The sequence below is a fragment of the Lithobates pipiens genome, unplaced genomic scaffold, assembly GCF_037356315.1.
Source record: "Lithobates pipiens isolate NorthernLeopardFrog02 unplaced genomic scaffold, aLitPip1_a1.2 Scaffold_19, whole genome shotgun sequence".
Lineage (NCBI taxonomy): Eukaryota > Metazoa > Chordata > Amphibia > Anura > Ranidae > Lithobates > Lithobates pipiens.
Genome location: NW_027507764.1, coordinates 340,220,091 through 340,238,325, shown reverse-complemented (window position 1 = coordinate 340,238,325; position 18,235 = coordinate 340,220,091). Strand labels below are relative to the sequence as shown.

Sequence of the window (18,235 nt, the reverse complement as noted above, 5' to 3'; positions counted from 1 at the left end):
CTGCTCGATACGCTGATCGAGCAGTCAGACAGCGGCGACTCGAGTATAAGCCGAGGGGGCACTTTCAGCCTCAAAAAAGAGGCTGAAAATCTCGGCTTATACTCGAGTATATACGGTAAATACAGCCATCCTACAATTAAATTCATTTAGAATATTGGCCTAGTATTGAATTTCTTCCATACCTTTTATGTCGTTTAGTTTCTCTTGCAGAGAACATGAGTCATTCCCATCGCCCCCTCAGTGCTTTTAATGTTTAATGTACCTCCAGTCTTACAAAGTTACTGGGACCACTTTTGATAGACATTACTTAACCTACCAGTATATTATTGGTCTATGGAAGGAGATCAGTGTACCCTAAAAAAAAAAAAGGCCATACAAATACAGAGAAAAACATATCACCTCCCTTGGTAGAGAATTCGAGCATTGACCACCCCATACATTAAACAAGTCCCTGCTGATAAAATAATGGCTTGTCTTCAAATCTAAACAGATATTAATTTGTCATCTAATAATTTAAAAGAGCTAGAACATTTTACAGTTCATTTTTTTTTCAAGTTTAGCATTTAAGATCTGCAAGCTTTGAAGATCTCTGCAGTGGAGCTTCTGATAAGTACTTTTGTTGACGTGCAGATAATTCTACTAAGCAATGAATTTGGCTGGGCAGCAAGCCATTAACTGATCAGTCCATAAAATACAAGTTGAGAGAGCTTGAAATGTTTGCGATTGCTATTGCAGTGTAGCTGAACTTAAGCTATTGTTGTTTTTTTAATACACAAATTTGGCTAAAGGGTTCTAAGCGTAATGGTTTACATTTCTTGAGTAGGAGGGCTGGAAAAATGCTGTATTTAGGAAAAGTCCCTTACCCAAAGCCAAAAAGCGTGTATTTCAATTTCAACTCTAGTAACATTTGACCTTCTATGAAGTTTGTTGTCTCCTTGAAAAATGTCAGTTTCCCTTACAATGTAAGTATTGTACTGTGCAAAAAAGAATTACCATATCATCAACATGTCCATTCTAAAATTATAGATAAACAACATTTTTGAATACCGGGACCATATTATTTATTCGGAATATTACTTACTTACTACAGGGTGTACAACCACTTTTACCTACAAGTAAGCCTATATTAAGGCTTACCTGTAGGTGCTAGAAATATCTCCTAAACCTCCAAGGTTTAGGAGATATTTACAATAAAGCCATGCGCCAATGTCTACGGCACTTTAGAAAGCGCAGATGGTGCCATTTCTAAAGGGGTCATGTCGTGACTGGCAGCTCCCGCGACTCCGGCCAGTCACAGAGCTGGAGTTCGCGGCCCCGGAAGGAAGAGGGTGAAGATGGACTCTCGCTGCTAGTGGGGACAGCGGTGACATTGCAGCCTTCGGTTTCAGGTAAGTGACACATAATGGGGTACTATGCGATGCATAGTAGCTCATTATGCTTTACCTTTATAGGGAAATAAAGAGGAAGTAAAACCCATCAGAGTTTACCTTCTCTTTAACTCCACTTCACACAATTTTTTTAATCTAAAGGGCAGCTTAGCATTGTAGTTACATTGAATAACCAGAACCTTTTTTTTTCCTCTATTGGTGGTGGTGTGGTGGTTAGGAGTCTTCCTCAGCAGTTGCCAGCTACTCGAAAAGACTTTGTAGTGTAGTGGTTTTGCATATTATCAGCTTACTTCGAGCCAATAAAGTTAAAAGAATTGCAGAAGATGTTAGATTGTAAGCACTCATTGCATTATATACAGATTATGACTTAGATGCTATTTTTCTTGAAAACATTAATTTTTTCTGTAAAGCCCCATATACACACGATCAGAAATTCTACCAGCAAAAGTCGGATGTGAGCTTTTGGTCAGAAATTACGACCGTGTTTATGCTCCATCGGACTTTTTCTGGCAGAATTCCAGCCAGCAAAAGATTGAGAGCAGGTTCTCTCTATTTCGGTCGGAAAAAGTTCCGATTGGAAATTCCTATCGCCTGTACAAATTCCTACGCATGCTTCGGAAACAATTCGATGCATGCTCGGAAGCATTGAACTTCATTTTCTCGGCCCGTCGTAGTGTTGTACATCACCGCGTTCTTTGCGGTCAGAGAACTTTTGTGTGACCGTGTGAAGGCAAGCCAAGTTTGAGCGGAATTCCGTCAGAAAAACCATCTACGTTTTTTTCCGACGGAAAATCCGCTTGTATGTACAGGGCATTATGATTCATTGTGGGAAGATTTTCCCTAATTTCCTGGCTTCTACAAAAATTAGGGGATGCAAGTATCTCCAAGATAGGAAGGTACAGATGGCATTAAAACCCACTGTCATACTTTTAAATGCTTAAACTCTTTACTAAAATGTGTTTTTTTTTGTTTGTGTTACCAATGTTGAGATTTTCATCACTTTTATCCCCAATAGGGACACAGAAGACATTAAAAACTTAAAGCCTCAAACCCTTCCAGTCTCCATCTAAAACTAAATACATTTCCCAAAACGAAATTAAGTGTTTTTGCTGGTGACTTTAACTTTGCTTGTTCAGTTTTGCCGATTTGTAGTTGAGGTATTAGTAATGTCTGTTGGTGTGCTTTAATTCCATTTTAAGTATATTAAATTTATGTCAACGTATCTTTTATTATTTTTTTTATGTTGGTTAGAGGTGGTTTTACTATGAGAGGCTGGTCCTAGTAATAATATTGTAGATTTTTCACCTAATCCTCTGGAATATCCAATAGTGCTCCAAGGGTTTTGTTCCTTCAAATAAAATTTATTTGCCAGGGATGTCAAAATATGTTCTCACAGCATTAATAACATCTCAGTCCTTTCTAAAATGCACTCCCAAACAATTTATATTTTTGATTAAAGAAGACTTGGTAGTCAAAGAAGTGTGATCAGTTGAGCATGCAGACCAGATTAGCGTCATACTTTTTGGCGAGTATAACTGTTTGTATAGTAAGCACATCTGCCCATTCACAAATATTATGTGCCGGGGAAGACTTTGTTGCAAACAGGAATTTGCCAAACCGAAATAAAGTGTTTTGGCTGGAGTTGGGCTCTAATTTTGCTTGTTCAGTTTTGCTGATCTGTAGTCGAGTTAAATATATCCTATTTTCTTTTTGTATTTTTCTGTGAAATCATGTGCGTTCCTTGACGGGAAGCTGCATATGAGACTGAAAGTATTGTAATTGTTCACCGCCACCATTCCTTATTGTATTAGAACTATCCAGTAGTCCACCTTACCCCTCCTTACCTCTTCTTTTTCCTGTTTATTTCCCCCTCTACTCTGACATTGTGTAATCTGTTTGGTTCTCATTATTTCATTGCACCGCTAATACTCCTTATTGGCGAAAAAGCCAGTTTCTGAGTTTTGTGACTAAAATGTTATTTTAGTCTTGGGCTGTTACCCCCCTGAATTAGTTTGTATGTTTATATACCTGTTTATTCATAATATTTTTTTTTTATTGTGTGTGTGTGTCTTGACTTGACCTCTGTACCCTGAAATGCACTCACTAGGGTGCAATTCCCAGATTATGCTGCATTTTTTTGTACCAAGATGTAACTTTAATGCTATTTGTCACTAAATAAAAAAATAAACAAGAACTAAGAACCATACCTCTGTTTAACCACCTTTCACCCGGCCACTACACATATACGGCCGGATGGGCGCTTCCTCCTTCTTGGTGGACGTTCAGGAACGTTCCTCAGAAGGAGGGGGATCACGCACGTGGCATGACCCCGATGCGCTCGTGTCACCCGGAAACGGCGCATCTCCGATTGGCAGGAGTGTTCTGTGATTGGCCCTCCTGGTCACATGACTGTGTCCAATCACAGCCGACATGTGATGTAAATAGAGAGCCGGTTTCTAGGCGATAGACTCTCCTCTCCTTACATGGAAGTTTTCAGTGAGTAGAGAAGAGCGGATCGCTGAAGCCGGCCAATGATCAGTAAGTATGAGCTGTTTTTTTACACACTGATCACCGGCCCAGTGTCCCCACACGTCCCCACACAATGTAAAATCACAACGTCCCCAAAACACTGTCCCCACACATGTCCCCACACAGTAAAAACATCTGTTTCCCACATATGTAACAGTAAAATCATACGTCCAAATGATCATCTGCGTACATATGTCCGTGATCACACAAACTAATTATTTATACACTTAACAGGATTTTTTTTTACCAAAGATATGTAGCAGAATACATTTTGGCTTAAATTTATGACAAAATTTGATTTATTGGATTTCTTTTAAAACAGAAAGTAGAATATATATATATATTTGTTTATTTCCGCTCTTTTTTTCCTTATATCGCAAAAAAACTGATTTGTGAATAAATACCACCAAAAGAAAGCTCTGTTTGTGTGAGCAAAATGATAAAAATTTATTTTGGGTACAGTGTTGCATGACCGCACAATTCTTATTGAAAGTGCAAGACCGCTAAAAGCTGAAAATTGGCCTGGGAAGGAAAGGGGCGAAAGTGTTCAGTATTGAAGTGGTTAACATAAAATATCCATTACTGAATCAAGCAAGATATTTATTACTGCCTAAGGTATAAGGGAAAAAAAAATACACCCCAATCGTAACACGCCACTTCACTTTCAATAAAAGTAATTTACTAAATGGCTGCCTGAATTGCAACTTTTCTGCTGCACAGATATGGTAATGCTGCCTAATCCGTTGTCCACAATTCAGATTTTCTTGTCTGCTTCCTTTTGATGTTGGTGTCATATTATATAAAAATAAAAGACAGCAATTTTGGCCTGTGTTTGCCTCCTAGTCACCTATTGTAGAACAATACAGAATGGACCAAGCTATATGGTATTTTATAAATTGTTGGTATGATAATGGTGCACAGTTGCTAAATTGGGCGATCAATCCGTTATGGACATTAAAGTCCGTCTAAGGCCCTCATATTTGCTTTCTGAGTGAAAAATTGGCATTTTCATTGCATTTTACATTTTTTAAAAGAAATGGAAATTTTAATGGTTAATGTGTCTGTAAAGCTGGAATACTCCTGAATCTTCCTAGACAGTGCTGGAGGAGGTAAGAGGGAACTGAACAGGGCTTGTACATAATTTCTCTAATGAATTTGCTCCTTCAGATGGAACAATGTGCTGTCAATCTAAAGCCCCATACACACGATCGGACTTTGTACAAACTTTCCCTTGGATTTTTGTACAAAGGTCGTTGGCTGTAAGTTTGTATTGCATACACACGATTGGATTTTTTAGGCAACGAACGTAGTGACGCTTCAATGACGACACTTCAAAAGAGGACGTTCAATTACTGCAGCGCCACCCTCGGTTCACTTCTGTATTGTCTGATCTTTTGCATTGGTTCTGAGCATGCGTGTTTGTACTTTGTACATCGGACTTATGTTGTCAAAAAATGTGTCCGTTCGCACAGCCAACAAAAGTCTGATGAAAACCGAAAAAGCTTGTCCAATGGAGCGTACACACGGTCGGATGTTGCCTCAAAACAGCTAATTTGCATGTTTGTTGTCAAAAAGTCTGATCGTGTGTACAGACCTTAACGGGCTGTAGATGCATCCTTCCATAGTTATTTATTGGGCTATCAATGGTGCGAACATCTAAGCAGCTACTGCAACTTTAAGGGCACATTTTACACCAGCAGTTGCGTAAGAACGCATCTGCTGGTGCGTGGTGAGAAGGCTGAGGTGTCAATGCACTGGGAATAGTGCATCCCACAGCAACTTTATTTTTTCAATTTAATGAAATGTCACAAAGTTCTATTTCTTCCAAAAAAAATAAATCACACTCGGAAAATAAGTGTAGCATCTAGTACATCAATCAGTATAATTATGATCTACATAAATATGAACATACAGTGCAGCGCTAATTGAAGCAATAATCTACATCAAACATAATTCCTCTAATGTGAATAAGTCCATGTAACATAGTGAAAAAATAACACTCCCAGAGTGATAAAAGAATGTCTTCTTCCACAAAATATAGTGATCTGTAATGAGGTGCAACCCTTCAGTGATCCATCATCACGTGCTCTTTCAAACACGCTTACCAGAATATGTGGGTTCTTTAGACTAAAAAGAGTCAAATGCGCACATATATCCATAAGGTCTCACTTAAGATGTTATGAACCTCCTCTTGGTTTGGATGCTCTAACAATAAAGCATCATAAAGGCATCATCTTCCAATCGAAGTGTGTGATGTCATCACGCACCTCGATTCCAGGAAGCAGCCCTTCTGAGCTCCGGGAATGATGTTTACTGGATAAGCGCTTATATTTTTTAATACTGGGAGTGATTAGAACTCGTTTAGTAAATTAGAGTTCACGTTTTTTTCACTATGTGTTTTTTTTGGCTCTTTGAGGTGCGTTTTTGACTCTTTTTAGTCTGAAGAGTCCACATATTTTGGTAAGCTTGTTTGAAAGAGCACGTGATGATGAATCACTGAGGGGGGTGTACCTTATTACAGATCGCTATAATGGTTCCACTGGTAGAATCAACAGATATTTACAAAATGTTCTAGGGCTACTTAGAAAAAACAGATTGGTACAGGTGACATACATCACATGTATGATTATATATTTTGACCATGGTGTGATTGTAGGAGATATAGGCTACCTCAATACTGTTATTGAAACACCTCTATCAACCAGCGTCTTACTTATTTAGATTGGCTCTGAAACCTGTTGATAGATATACCTGTCATTGGTATTAATGTGACTGAGAATATTAAAATCATATCATTTTGAGGGGAAAAAAAACCCTGCAGATTCAGCAGAGTGATTGCTTTACAATGACACCTGTACACATTCCATTAGGAAAGACATCTCAAAGCTCTTTCAGGCAATCAAAGATAGACTAAGTGCTGTTTCTTGGTCCCTTGCATGGCTGCCTGTAATACACAAAGGCGCAACTAAAATGTATTTTGGAATGATTTCATCTGACTGGCCCTGAGTTTAAAATGGGTTAAGTGCCAGAACTGTTTATGTGCTGATACTGGAAGAAAAAGTAATGTAGCCTTGGCAATTGACTTTGGGTAGGAGGAACTCCTACAAATAAATGGATACATCTCTGAACTCAATTTTATATTATTTTTAATTTTACTATTCTTGGTAGTTTGCCCATAAATCAGCTCTAAATGTCCTACAATATGCATTATGCTTCATTCTAAATGAAGACATTGTTCTATAGAGGACAATAAAATAAGCAGTGTCTACAGAACGTTCCTTGTGCAATATGGAAGGTGGTTCCTCAGTGAATGTGGATAAGATTTTTGTTGTAGCTCGTGGTATATAAGGGTTCATGCACATTATTATATGCCTAATGTAAATTTCCAGGCACTTTCACAAATCCAGGGAGTTACAGGTGCCCCATACAGTCTGCCATACCAGTGCATGGCTGTACACTGCTGTATTCCTATAAATGCTTCTTTGGATCAACACTTACCTGCTCATGCGCATCCCATGTATTTCTTCATTACGTTGGATGCGCATGCATGGGTAAATGCCGATGCAAACCTTCTGTCACGTTAGTAGGGAAGTGTCCCAGAAAAAATTAAAACGGACCAGATTTTTAGTGTGAGCTGAGTAAATCACACGATTGGCTGCATGGAATTACAACAGTAAATATGTATGTTTCAATTGTGTGTTTTCATTTTTCGCCTGGAGTTCTGAAAATAATTTCGTGCACAGTTTTACATTTTTTTTTTTTTTTTATATGTTATCACTTTTTATGATATTTTATATATTCTTCCTCCATTGACCATGTCTGTATATCAGACCACACAATCATCATTTTTTTTCAACTTTAAAAAGAACCCTAGTGCTCTGTGCTATCCAATACGCTTTAGCTACTGAAACTGCAGCAGAGCTGGCCACCCATGGTGTTCAGGGAACACTTCTAACAGTCAAATGATATCTGTACAAACAAGCACTTATGTGACTTTCAAGTCCTAAACCCCATCTAAATGTAATCGAATCAGAAGACCCACAGGTGTGAATTTAAAGCGGAGTTCCTCCCATTTAAAAGTCAGCAGCTACAAGAAGTGTAGCTGCTGACTTTTAATAGTCGGACACTCACCTGTTCCACGGTCCAGCGATGCGGGCGAACTAAGCCCCGTTCCTCTCCCCCTCCTCTCTGCGGTGCCAGCATTGTAACTGTGGGCACCCGGCTGTGGCTTCACAGCCGGGCAAGCGATTTGCATGCGCGAGCCGCGCTGTGATTGGCCGGGCAATCTTCATGATGATCTGACTTGTGGTGCAACTTGTGTGCTAAGGATCTTAAAGGGGAACCCCTCACCAAAATAAAAAGAAAAAAACTGCGTGGGGTCCCCCCCAAGATCCATACCAGACCCTTCAGTCTGGTATGAATTTTAAGAGGAACCTCTTTTTAGACCTCTTTTTAATTTTAAGAGGAGGCCTCTTCCCCACAACCCTGGTCATTGGTTGTGGGGTCTGCGGGCGGGAGGCTTATCAGCATCTGGAAGCCCCCTTTAAGAAAAAGCCTCCACCCTATGTGAATCAGTAAGGGGTACATTGTACCCCTACCCATTCACCCAAAAAGTCATAAAAAATAAATCAAAACAGGTTTTTAAATTCTTTATTAAAGCAGCTCTGCTGTATCTTCCCCCTCCTCCTCTGATGTCTTCTCCCCTCTCCGGCTCTTCTCCCTCCTCTGCTGATATCTTCTCCCCTCTCCGGCTCTTCTCCTGTCTCCGCTATCTTTTCCCTCTGTTCTTCCTCTGATGTTCTCTCGAGGCTTTCTTCCGCTGTAATGCTAGGACCGCCATTTGCCATTACTTATATAGCCATGGGGATGCGCCACTCGGTGATGTCATCAAGAGACCCCATCCCCTTGTGACATCATCACCCCATCATGCCCCGGGTGGTGACATAACAAGGGGTGGGGTTTCCAGATGACGACACTGGGTGGCCGTGCCACATGGCTATATAAGTAATGGGGGAGGGGGCGCTTGCTCATCCCCCTTTCCTGACCTGCTGGGCTGCATGCTCGGATAAGGGTCTGATATGGATTTTGGGGGGGGGGGCCCAATGCCAATTTTATTTTTGGCGTGGGGGTTCCAACTTCTGGTGCGACTTTCTATTCAAATCAATCCGCTCTCATAGGGAAATGGGGATTTTGACATGTCAAAAAAAAAAAATGCTTGAGGAGGCTTGGCATCTTTTACCAGCGTCAGATGTTTTTACAGCTCTAATGCCGGTCCTCAGAATGCGCTGGCCCCTTTTTTATTTTTTTATTTATTTTTTTCTTGCAGCTTGAAAACGCCTGTGTTACTTACAGCTTCTAAAAGCCTGTGCATGGACACATAGAATAACATGGAGAGGCAATTTTAAGCTGCAATAAAAAAACGTCTGACGCTGCTAAAACCAGCTGTAAAAATGCCCATGAGTGCATGAGCCCTAAAACCGAAGGGTACAAAATCTGGTGCAGCTCTGCAGCAAAACCATTTGGCTTTCAGGTTCTTTGTCAAATCTTAATTGAACAAGCTGAAGTTGGAAGCGGATTGGCTACCATGTACAGCTGCACCAGATTCTGAGTGCACCAGTTTTAGTAGATGTACCCCACTGTGTATAAAGCCCACTTATTTAATGTTTATGTTTAATATATATCTCTATATTCCTTTTTTTTCCTTTTCCTTTTTTTTTATTTTTTATTGACAACTGAAAGAATGCTTGATGTTCACTTGAAAAATGTAATTCACTTATAATCAATATTTTAAAGTGACTGTAAAGTCTATTTTTTCCCTATAAAAATAACAAACATGTCATGGATTTGCACAGAGTGCCTGGATCCTCCTTTTCTCAGGTCCCTCTTCTGTGATCCCTTCTGTTCAGTGCCCCTGTAGTGTCACATTTTGCTGCCTATCACAGGATGCTGCGGAAGTGACGTTGCCGCCAGAAATTGCGTACTGCGCATGCGCGATGCGTTCCAAACACTCGCGCCGTGCGTTCCAACATAGTTTCGGCAATACAGTTCAGCGAAACCATCACATAATGTTACGGAAGTGATGTTACAGACAACACAAACACTGGGCCGTTCGTTACAACACTAATACTTCCCTTGTTATCTAGTAGGTTTTGCATTGCTGGGACTTGTAGTGCCCATCCTGAGCTACATGCTTCAATGTTCAGTGTCCTCATCCTTATCCCCGAGCTTCAATGTTCAGTGTCCTCATCCCTATCCCCGAGCTTCAATGTTCAGAGTCCTCATCCCTATCCCTGAGCTTCAATGTTCAGAGTCCTCATCCCTATCCCTGAGCTTCAATGTTCAGTGTCCTCATCCCTATCCCCCTGCTTCAATGTTCAGTGTCCTCATCCCTATCCCCCTGCTTCAATGTTCAGTGTCCTCATCCTTATCCCTGTGCTTCAATGTTCAGTGTCCTCATCCTTATCCCCGAGCTTCAATGTTCAGAGTCCTCATCCCTATCCCTGAGCTTCAATGTTCAGAGTCCTCATCCCTATCCCTGAGCTTCAATGTTCAGTGTCCTCATCCCTATCCCCCTGCTTCAATGTTCAGTGTCCTCATCCCTATCCCCCTGCTTCAATGTTCAGTGTCCTCATCCTTATCCCTGTGCTTCAATGTTCAGTGTCCTCATCCTTATCCCCGAGCTTCAATGTTCAGTGTCCTCATCCCTATCCCCATGCTTCAATGTTCAGTGTCCTCATCCTTATCCCTGTGCTTCAATGTTCAGTGTCCTCATCCTTATCCCCGAGCTTCAATGTTCAGTGTCCTCATCCCTATCCGCGAGCTTCAATGTTCAGTGTCCTCATCCCTATCCCCCTGCTTCAATGTTCAGTGTCCTCATCCTTATCCCTGTGCTTCAATGTTCAGTGTCCTCATCCTTATCCCCGAGCTTCAATGTTCAGTGTCCTCATCCCTATCCCCATGCTTCAATGTTCAGTGTCCTCATCCTTATCCCCATGCTTCAATGTTCAGTGTCCTCATCCTTATCCCCGAGCTTCAATGTTCAGTGTCCTCATCCCTATCCCCATGCTTCAATGTTCAGTGTCCTCATCCTTATCCCCATGCTTCAATGTTCAGTGTCCTCATCCTTATCCCCGAGCTTCAATGTTCAGTGTCCTCATCCCTATCCCCGAGCTTCAATGTTCAGTGTCCTCATCCTTATCCCCGAGCTTCAATGTTCAGTGTCCTCATCCTTATCCCCGAGCTTCAATGTTCAGTGTCCTCATCCCTATCCCCATGCTTCAATGTTCAGTGTCCTCATCCTTATCCCCGAGCTTCAATGTTCAGTGTCCTCATCCCTATCCTCCTGCTTCAATGTTCAGTGTCCTCATCCCTATCCCCGAGCTTCAATGTTCAGTGTCCTCATCCTTATCCCCGAGCTTCAATGTTCAGTGTCCTCATCCTTATCCCCGAGCTTCAATGTTCAGTGTCCTCATCCTTATCCCCGAGCTTCAATGTTCAGTGTCCTCATCCCTATCCTCCTGCTTCAATGTTCAGTGTCCTCATCCTTATCCCCGAGCTTCAATGTTCAGTGTCCTCATCCCTATCCGCGAGCTTCAATGTTCAGTGTCCTCATCCCTATCCTCCTGCTTCAATGTTCAGTGTCCTCATCCTTATCCCCGAGCTTCAATGTTCAGTGTCCTCATCCCTATCCCCATGCTTCAATGTTCAGTGTCCTCATCCTTATCCCCATGCTTCAATGTTCAGTGTCCTCATCCTTATCCCCGAGCTTCAATGTTCAGTGTCCTCATCCCTATCCGCGAGCTTCAATGTTCAGTGTCCTCATCCCTATCCTCCTGCTTCAATGTTCAGTGTCCTCATCCTTATCCCCATGCTTCAATGTTCAGTGTCCTCATCGAAGCAGGGGGATAAGGATGAGGACACTGAACATTGAAGCTCGCGGATAGGGATGACACTGAACATTGAAACATGGGGATAGGGATGAGGACACTGAACATTGAAGCATGGGGATAAGGATGAGGACACTGAACATTGAAGCATGGGGATAGGGATGAGGACACTGAACATTGAAGCTCGGGGATAAGGATGAGGACACTGAACATTGAAGCACAGGGATAAGGATGAGGACACTGAACATTGAAGCAGGGGGATAGGGATGAGGACACTGAACATTGAAGCAGGGGGATAGGGATGAGGACACTGAACATTGAAGCTCAGGGATAGGGATGAGGACTCTGAACATTGAAGCTCGGGGATAGGGATGAGGACACTGAACATTGAAGCTCGCGGATAGGGATGAGGACACTGAACATTGAAGCACGGGGATAAGGATGAGGACACTGAACATTGAAGCATGGGGATAGGGATGAGGACACTGAACATTGAAGCTCGGGGATAAGGATGAGGACACTGAACATTGAAGCACAGGGATAAGGATGAGGACACTGAACATTGAAGCAGGGGGATAGGGATGAGGACACTGAACATTGAAGCTCAGGGATAGGGATGAGGACTCTGAACATTGAAGCTCAGGGATAGGGATGAGGACTCTGAACATTGAAGCTCGGGGATAGGGATGAGGACACTGAACATTGAAGCTCGGGGATAAGGATGAGGACACTGAACATTGAAGCACAGGGATAAGGATGAGGACACTGAACATTGAAGCATGTAGCTCAGGATAGGCACTACAAGTCCCAGCAATGCAAAACCTACTAGATAACAAGGGAAGTATTAGTGTTGTAACGAACGGCCCAGTGTTTGTGTTGTCTGTAACATCACTTCCGTAACATTATGTGATGGTTTCGCTGAACTGTATTGCCGAAACTATGTTGGAACGCACGGCGCGAGTGTTTGGAACGCATCGCGCATGCGCAGTACGCAATTTCTGGCGGCAACGTCACTTCCGCAGCATCCTGTGATAGGCAGCAAAATGTGACACTACACCCCCACATCAAGCAGCTTGCTATGGAGCCACCCGAGCCGAGTCACAGCTCCCTGTGTCCATTCAGACATGGAGCCTCGACCTGGCCCTGCTCCCTCCCTCCCCTGATTGGCTAGCTGACTTTGACAGGAGTGGATTGACTTTACCAATCAGGAAGGAGAATCTCAGACAGCTGAGACACTCGTGGACAGAGAGGGACCTCAGGTAAGTATTAGAGGGGCTGAGGTGGACTGCTGCACACAGAAAGCTTTTTATCTTCATGCATAGAAAGCATTAAGATAAAAAACCTTTTCGGGGATGCGGACAGGTGGGGACAGCATACCATATATGGTGGACATGCCCCAAGGTCAGGAGATTTTGGATCAGGGTCTAAAACTTTATATACACCCTTACCCAGATTAACTTGACAAAATCTGCAAAACACACACTCCTGGGTGGCAAGGTAGCTGAAGCCCCCAAACACCAAAGAAGGCTTCTCACATTCATATTTATATCAGCTAAAATCACGATAGAAAGAAATTGGAGGTCTGCGGCCCTACCATTTAACCAACAAAATGTCATGGCTTATGCTAAGTGAAAGACTAACAGCAATGTTACAGGATAAAATGAAAATGTTTAATAAAGTATAGGACCCATGGATCAGTTATTTGACAAACGACCCTTGGACTATCACAACCTAGGACCTTTCCTGAACGAACAATGGAGGGTGGACCCCCCCCCTCCCGCCCCCCTCTTTTCTCCCCTTTTTTCCAACTCTATTTCCATTAAATTTTACTCTCTCCCCCCTCTTTACTCAGTTAATGACCAATTACCTCCCTTTCCTTGACAGGATAAAGATTATGGATGACTGGAAGGGGCTTCCTGGGGGACGGTCTCCCCCAATGTTAGGGGGTAGAGCCGGTGTTTTAGGTCAGTGGGAGGCACTCCGGGAATCATAGTATAGAGTTTGCCATGAAAGGATGGGTACAGCGGCAAGTATCACAGTAAGATGGATATGCTTACCTTAAATGTAGGGGGAAAACTACTGATGAAAACTATTATACAGTTGATAGTAAAAGCGAATACTGTAATTGTAAACACTTAAGACAGATCCCCTATGCATTTTGTATGTACGAAATGTAATGACCACTGTGCAATACCCAAAGAAATGTCGAGCACTGTTTGTTTGTTCTATGAAAAACTTTAATAAAAAATCATTGAAACATAAGATAAATAACCTTCTGCCTTTACAACCCCTTTAAACTTTAGGAAAAATAGGATGGACAAACAGAGGATTCAATCACATTTTCTATAAATGGTTGTTAGCCATAAAAATTGGAGGAAAAGGCTTTATTTGTGCATTAAACTTGTTCCAAAATACGAGTTCACATGTTTGTGCATATGTGACGAGTCAATTTTGTGTAATTTAAAAAATCCTGTCTTTTTTTCCATAACGTAACAGATGTTATTGAAATTGTACCTGGTGATCTAGCCATGAAGGTCCTTCTTCAGGCTTGTTTTTTTTTTACATAGTGATGACGCTCCATCCCTATCTTCCGTCTGAGCTTGCATTTTGTCACCTTGTCATAAATGCTCACATTAAAGACTACTAATAGCTGTTTCAATTCACATTACACTGTTGTAACCCGCTCCGTGAAGGGCCATCACTAGAGTACAGTACATGCATGTAGTCAATAATTAGCTGCAAGGAGGCCACAGAATATCAGCAGCACTGATATGCAAGGAGGCTGCAGACTATCAACAGCACTGATAGTGTTTTACGAAAAAGACAAATGTTTATAATATGTAGTGCTTTAGCAAACTAAATGTCATTTAATTAGGATTTACATCTACTTTTAGGGACAGATAATGATGTAAATAATTGTTTTAGTGGTTTCAATTGCAAAAGACATTCTAAATAATTTTACAAAGTGGGGAATCTGAGGCATTTATTGAATCCCATACATACTGCGGGTGCAAACATTGTGACCATCTGCTTGGGTTGTCAACTACACAATGCACTTGTTTGAACGAAATTATTATGTGTGGATGGGCTCAGTTGCAGCATACATGACTTGCCCTTTAATTATGGAAGGGGATCAGTAGTGCTGTAAGCTTGCAAAGTCTTATTATGTGATTTGGAGGCTGCCCACAGCGTGACATGAAACACGCCAACAAAATGAGCAGTTTTCCTAATTACACTCTATGTCTGTCAACTCTGTGTTATTTATCCTTTTCATGTCATATCATTTTACTATGTAACTTAAACTGAAAAGGCACCCCATGTATGAATAGAAAGAAATATACTTAACCAGAAATGTACTGTAGATCTATGCAAGAGGTATGCTTGCTCAATAGAAGAATAGCTTTGAAAGAATGGATAGCTGTAGTTAGAGGTAAAATACTTTCAGATAGGTAAGATGAATATTGTACCGCTCATTATCAGAAAGCCTCTGATTTCATGATGTTCTGTTTTTTGTTTGTTTTCTTGCAGTGGGATCTGGTCTGCGACTCATCATGGAAAGTCCATATAGCTAAATTCTCACTGGTCGTTGGGTTGATATTTGGTTACTTGATAACAGGATGTATTGCTGACTGGTAAGCTGTGTGTTTAAATGTGTTGTTTCACAGTATCCATTTATTTATTTGCTTATACAACTTTTACTAAAAAATGATATAAAACAGAGCCATTGGGCCATTTCTCTGGGCCAGAGGTGAAGAGCAATGGTCAATTTACATTAACACAAAAGCAAAAGTTTAAAGGATCAGTTTACTTTAAAAAACATTTTTTTATAATAAATGCAATTTGATATATATATATATATATATATATAATATATAAAATGTGTGTGTATGTATGTATATATTTTTTTAGACGCCTGGAAAGCATTGCCCTCATGATTAGCAGAGCCCTAATGCCATGCAGGTCTCCTGCAGATCTGTCTGTTTGAGCTGTCTGTACATCGTACGGCCAGGCAGTTTCACACTGACAGGAAGACCCAGTGAACTACAAGCCAACAGCTGCAAAGGATATCGAGACTTCTAGTTCAATCATACACAGAGCTGTGTGAATGAATGACTTGGCCATGTGGGCGGAGCCCCGCATGGCTGCGTTGTTTTCAAACAGTGACAGTTAGTCTGTGGAACTTCTCCCCGTTTTGCTGTCACAGGGAAATACGGCAATGAGGAGCGGCTGCAGCAGTGGTAACATGTTACATGTATAACCCTAAAAACGGGAGGAACATGTAACATGTTCCCAAAGGTGAACTTATCCTTTAAGGTAGAAGTAAATGTAAACCTTTCAGCCACACTCCGTTCCACAATATTGTATTTTCTGATCGCAACAAAGATAACAGAGCATATACAGTATGCTGACCAATAGTTGAGGAGTCCTTGCCAATCACCCTGCTACCACATCATCTCACTCTACCCAGGGGGACATCATTTCAACCAGCCCCTCTAGAGAAGCTCTATACACAGCCATGGGTATATGCCTGACGAAAGGGTCCTGTGCGGCTCCGAAACTTTGCACTTTCCTTTGTGATGTGATCCTTTCCATTAAAACCTTTTGGATGAAAATTGGCGATCCATGGTGTGCTGGCGATATGTACGCTTAGCCATGGGTATATGCCATGCCCCTGGCCAACTTAATTTAAGTGCAGTTTTTCAAAGATCAATAGGATTTATGTATTGAAAGGTAAGTTGTATTGGTGAACTGGTGTCATCGAAATTGAGCCAAGCATCCCATACCTTCTGGAAATGTTCTCAAACAACTTCTGGATTCATATGTAGTGTATCTATTTTTTTTTAAAAGTACAGGTACCCTGTTGACTTGACAGTATTTTTACAGGGTTTGGCCAGTCTTGGCTGAATTAGGCAAACATTTTTTATTTCTTTGTGATATACCAACTTGGAGTTGTCAACGAGATAGCTGATCAGCCATGATTGGGTATCTTTTATGTATACTTGGGTATATTTTATTTATACTCTAATTTTAAATTGAAATGGATCAGTAATGAATGAGCCCCCTATTGTTTATTGTTTTTTGGGTTATTTCCCCAAGATGAATAAAAGAGGGAAGACTGTAAAGACAAATGGACTTAGCTATCACAGTGCACATACAGCCATTATTTGCAGCTGTTTAACAGCACAGGTCAGAAGAGTTGTTACTGTCCAAATTTTATGTGGTGTTTGCCAAGCTTTTCCTTAGATTCAAGCTGCTTTGGCCCATTAAGCCCTCCAATCACAGCAGAACGAAAGGGATATATTCAGCTGCACACAAGGAAATTGTAGCTTGTAGCAAGACAACTGGTCAAGCTCCAAACTAGAATTTCTGATGTGTATTGCCCCCTAAGGAATTTAAAGCTGGACTCTAGGCCAGGGATCTCCAAACTATGGGTCTCCAGCTGTTGCGGAACTACGCGTCCAATGAGGCATTCTAAAACTCTGAAATTCAGACATGACTAGACACAATGGGAATTGTAGTGCCTGAACAACTGGAGGGCCATATTTTGGTGACCCCTGCTCTAGGCAAATATAGACGCAGATTGATACTGTTCTATCGTTTTTATTCTTTTTATGGCAGGCAGTGTTAGTACCTCTTGCATTCCCTAGGCAGTGGAGCTCAGCACAAGATGTCAAGGCCCCCGAGTCATGGCCCATTCAAGTGAATGGGGCCACTTTGCGAGCACCCTGTAACCACATGCAATGCATTCTGGTTACAGGGTGTGCTAGTTTGGGGCCCAAGGAGTTAAAGCAGGTTAATGAGGAGGCGATACAGAACCTCCTCATCACCTGCTTTAACCCCTTGGTCATTGTACTGCACAAGATTGCAGGATGCTTGCAGAGTGAATGTATCACACTTTTTTGGAGCGATACATCTGCCAAGTGTGACACAGAATATAATTCCTGCTGCGCCCATGACCTGTGTACACCCCTGGCCACTGCAGCTAAAGGTAGTATAAATGAGCCCTTACTTTCCTAAGCCCCCTATAGTAGTTGCTTTCTGTTGTCAAGCTGGCTTTCGGTCCCTGGCAATTACGATTGTGTGTAAGCTTCCTTTGCAACATTGAAATGCACGGAGTAGGGATGGGATCGGGCGTGTTCACACACTCCACATGCAGAGCCGGCCAGGAAGTCGGCACAGTGCTGCGCTAATCACAGGCAGGGGGACATTTCCCGATCTCAGCCGCAAATTTATAATGTACAGGTACATGAAAATATTCACATAAAAAACTAAATAGGGAATATAAGTTGTAAAAATCAGGCTGTTTTGATATTATAATAATTAGCACATGACTGGTAAAAAAAAAAATCATAATAAATAATAATAAAAAAAGTTAATAAAAAACTAACATGGTAATAATAATGACATATTGATACATAATACATACAGGCT

The 18,235-nt window shown here is 41.5% G+C and overlaps 1 protein-coding gene across 1 annotated transcript in view; it reads left to right on the top strand.

Annotated features, from left to right (window-relative positions):
- The window catches only part of SLC22A23 (solute carrier family 22 member 23), a 216,463-nt gene that overhangs the window by 78,921 nt on the left and 119,307 nt on the right, over positions 1-18,235 (top strand). The window contains exon 2 of the mRNA XM_077492120.1: positions 15,332-15,435. Within this exon, the coding sequence (XP_077348246.1) occupies positions 15,332-15,435 (104 nt within the window). The remainder of the gene's footprint in view (positions 1-15,331; positions 15,436-18,235) is intronic.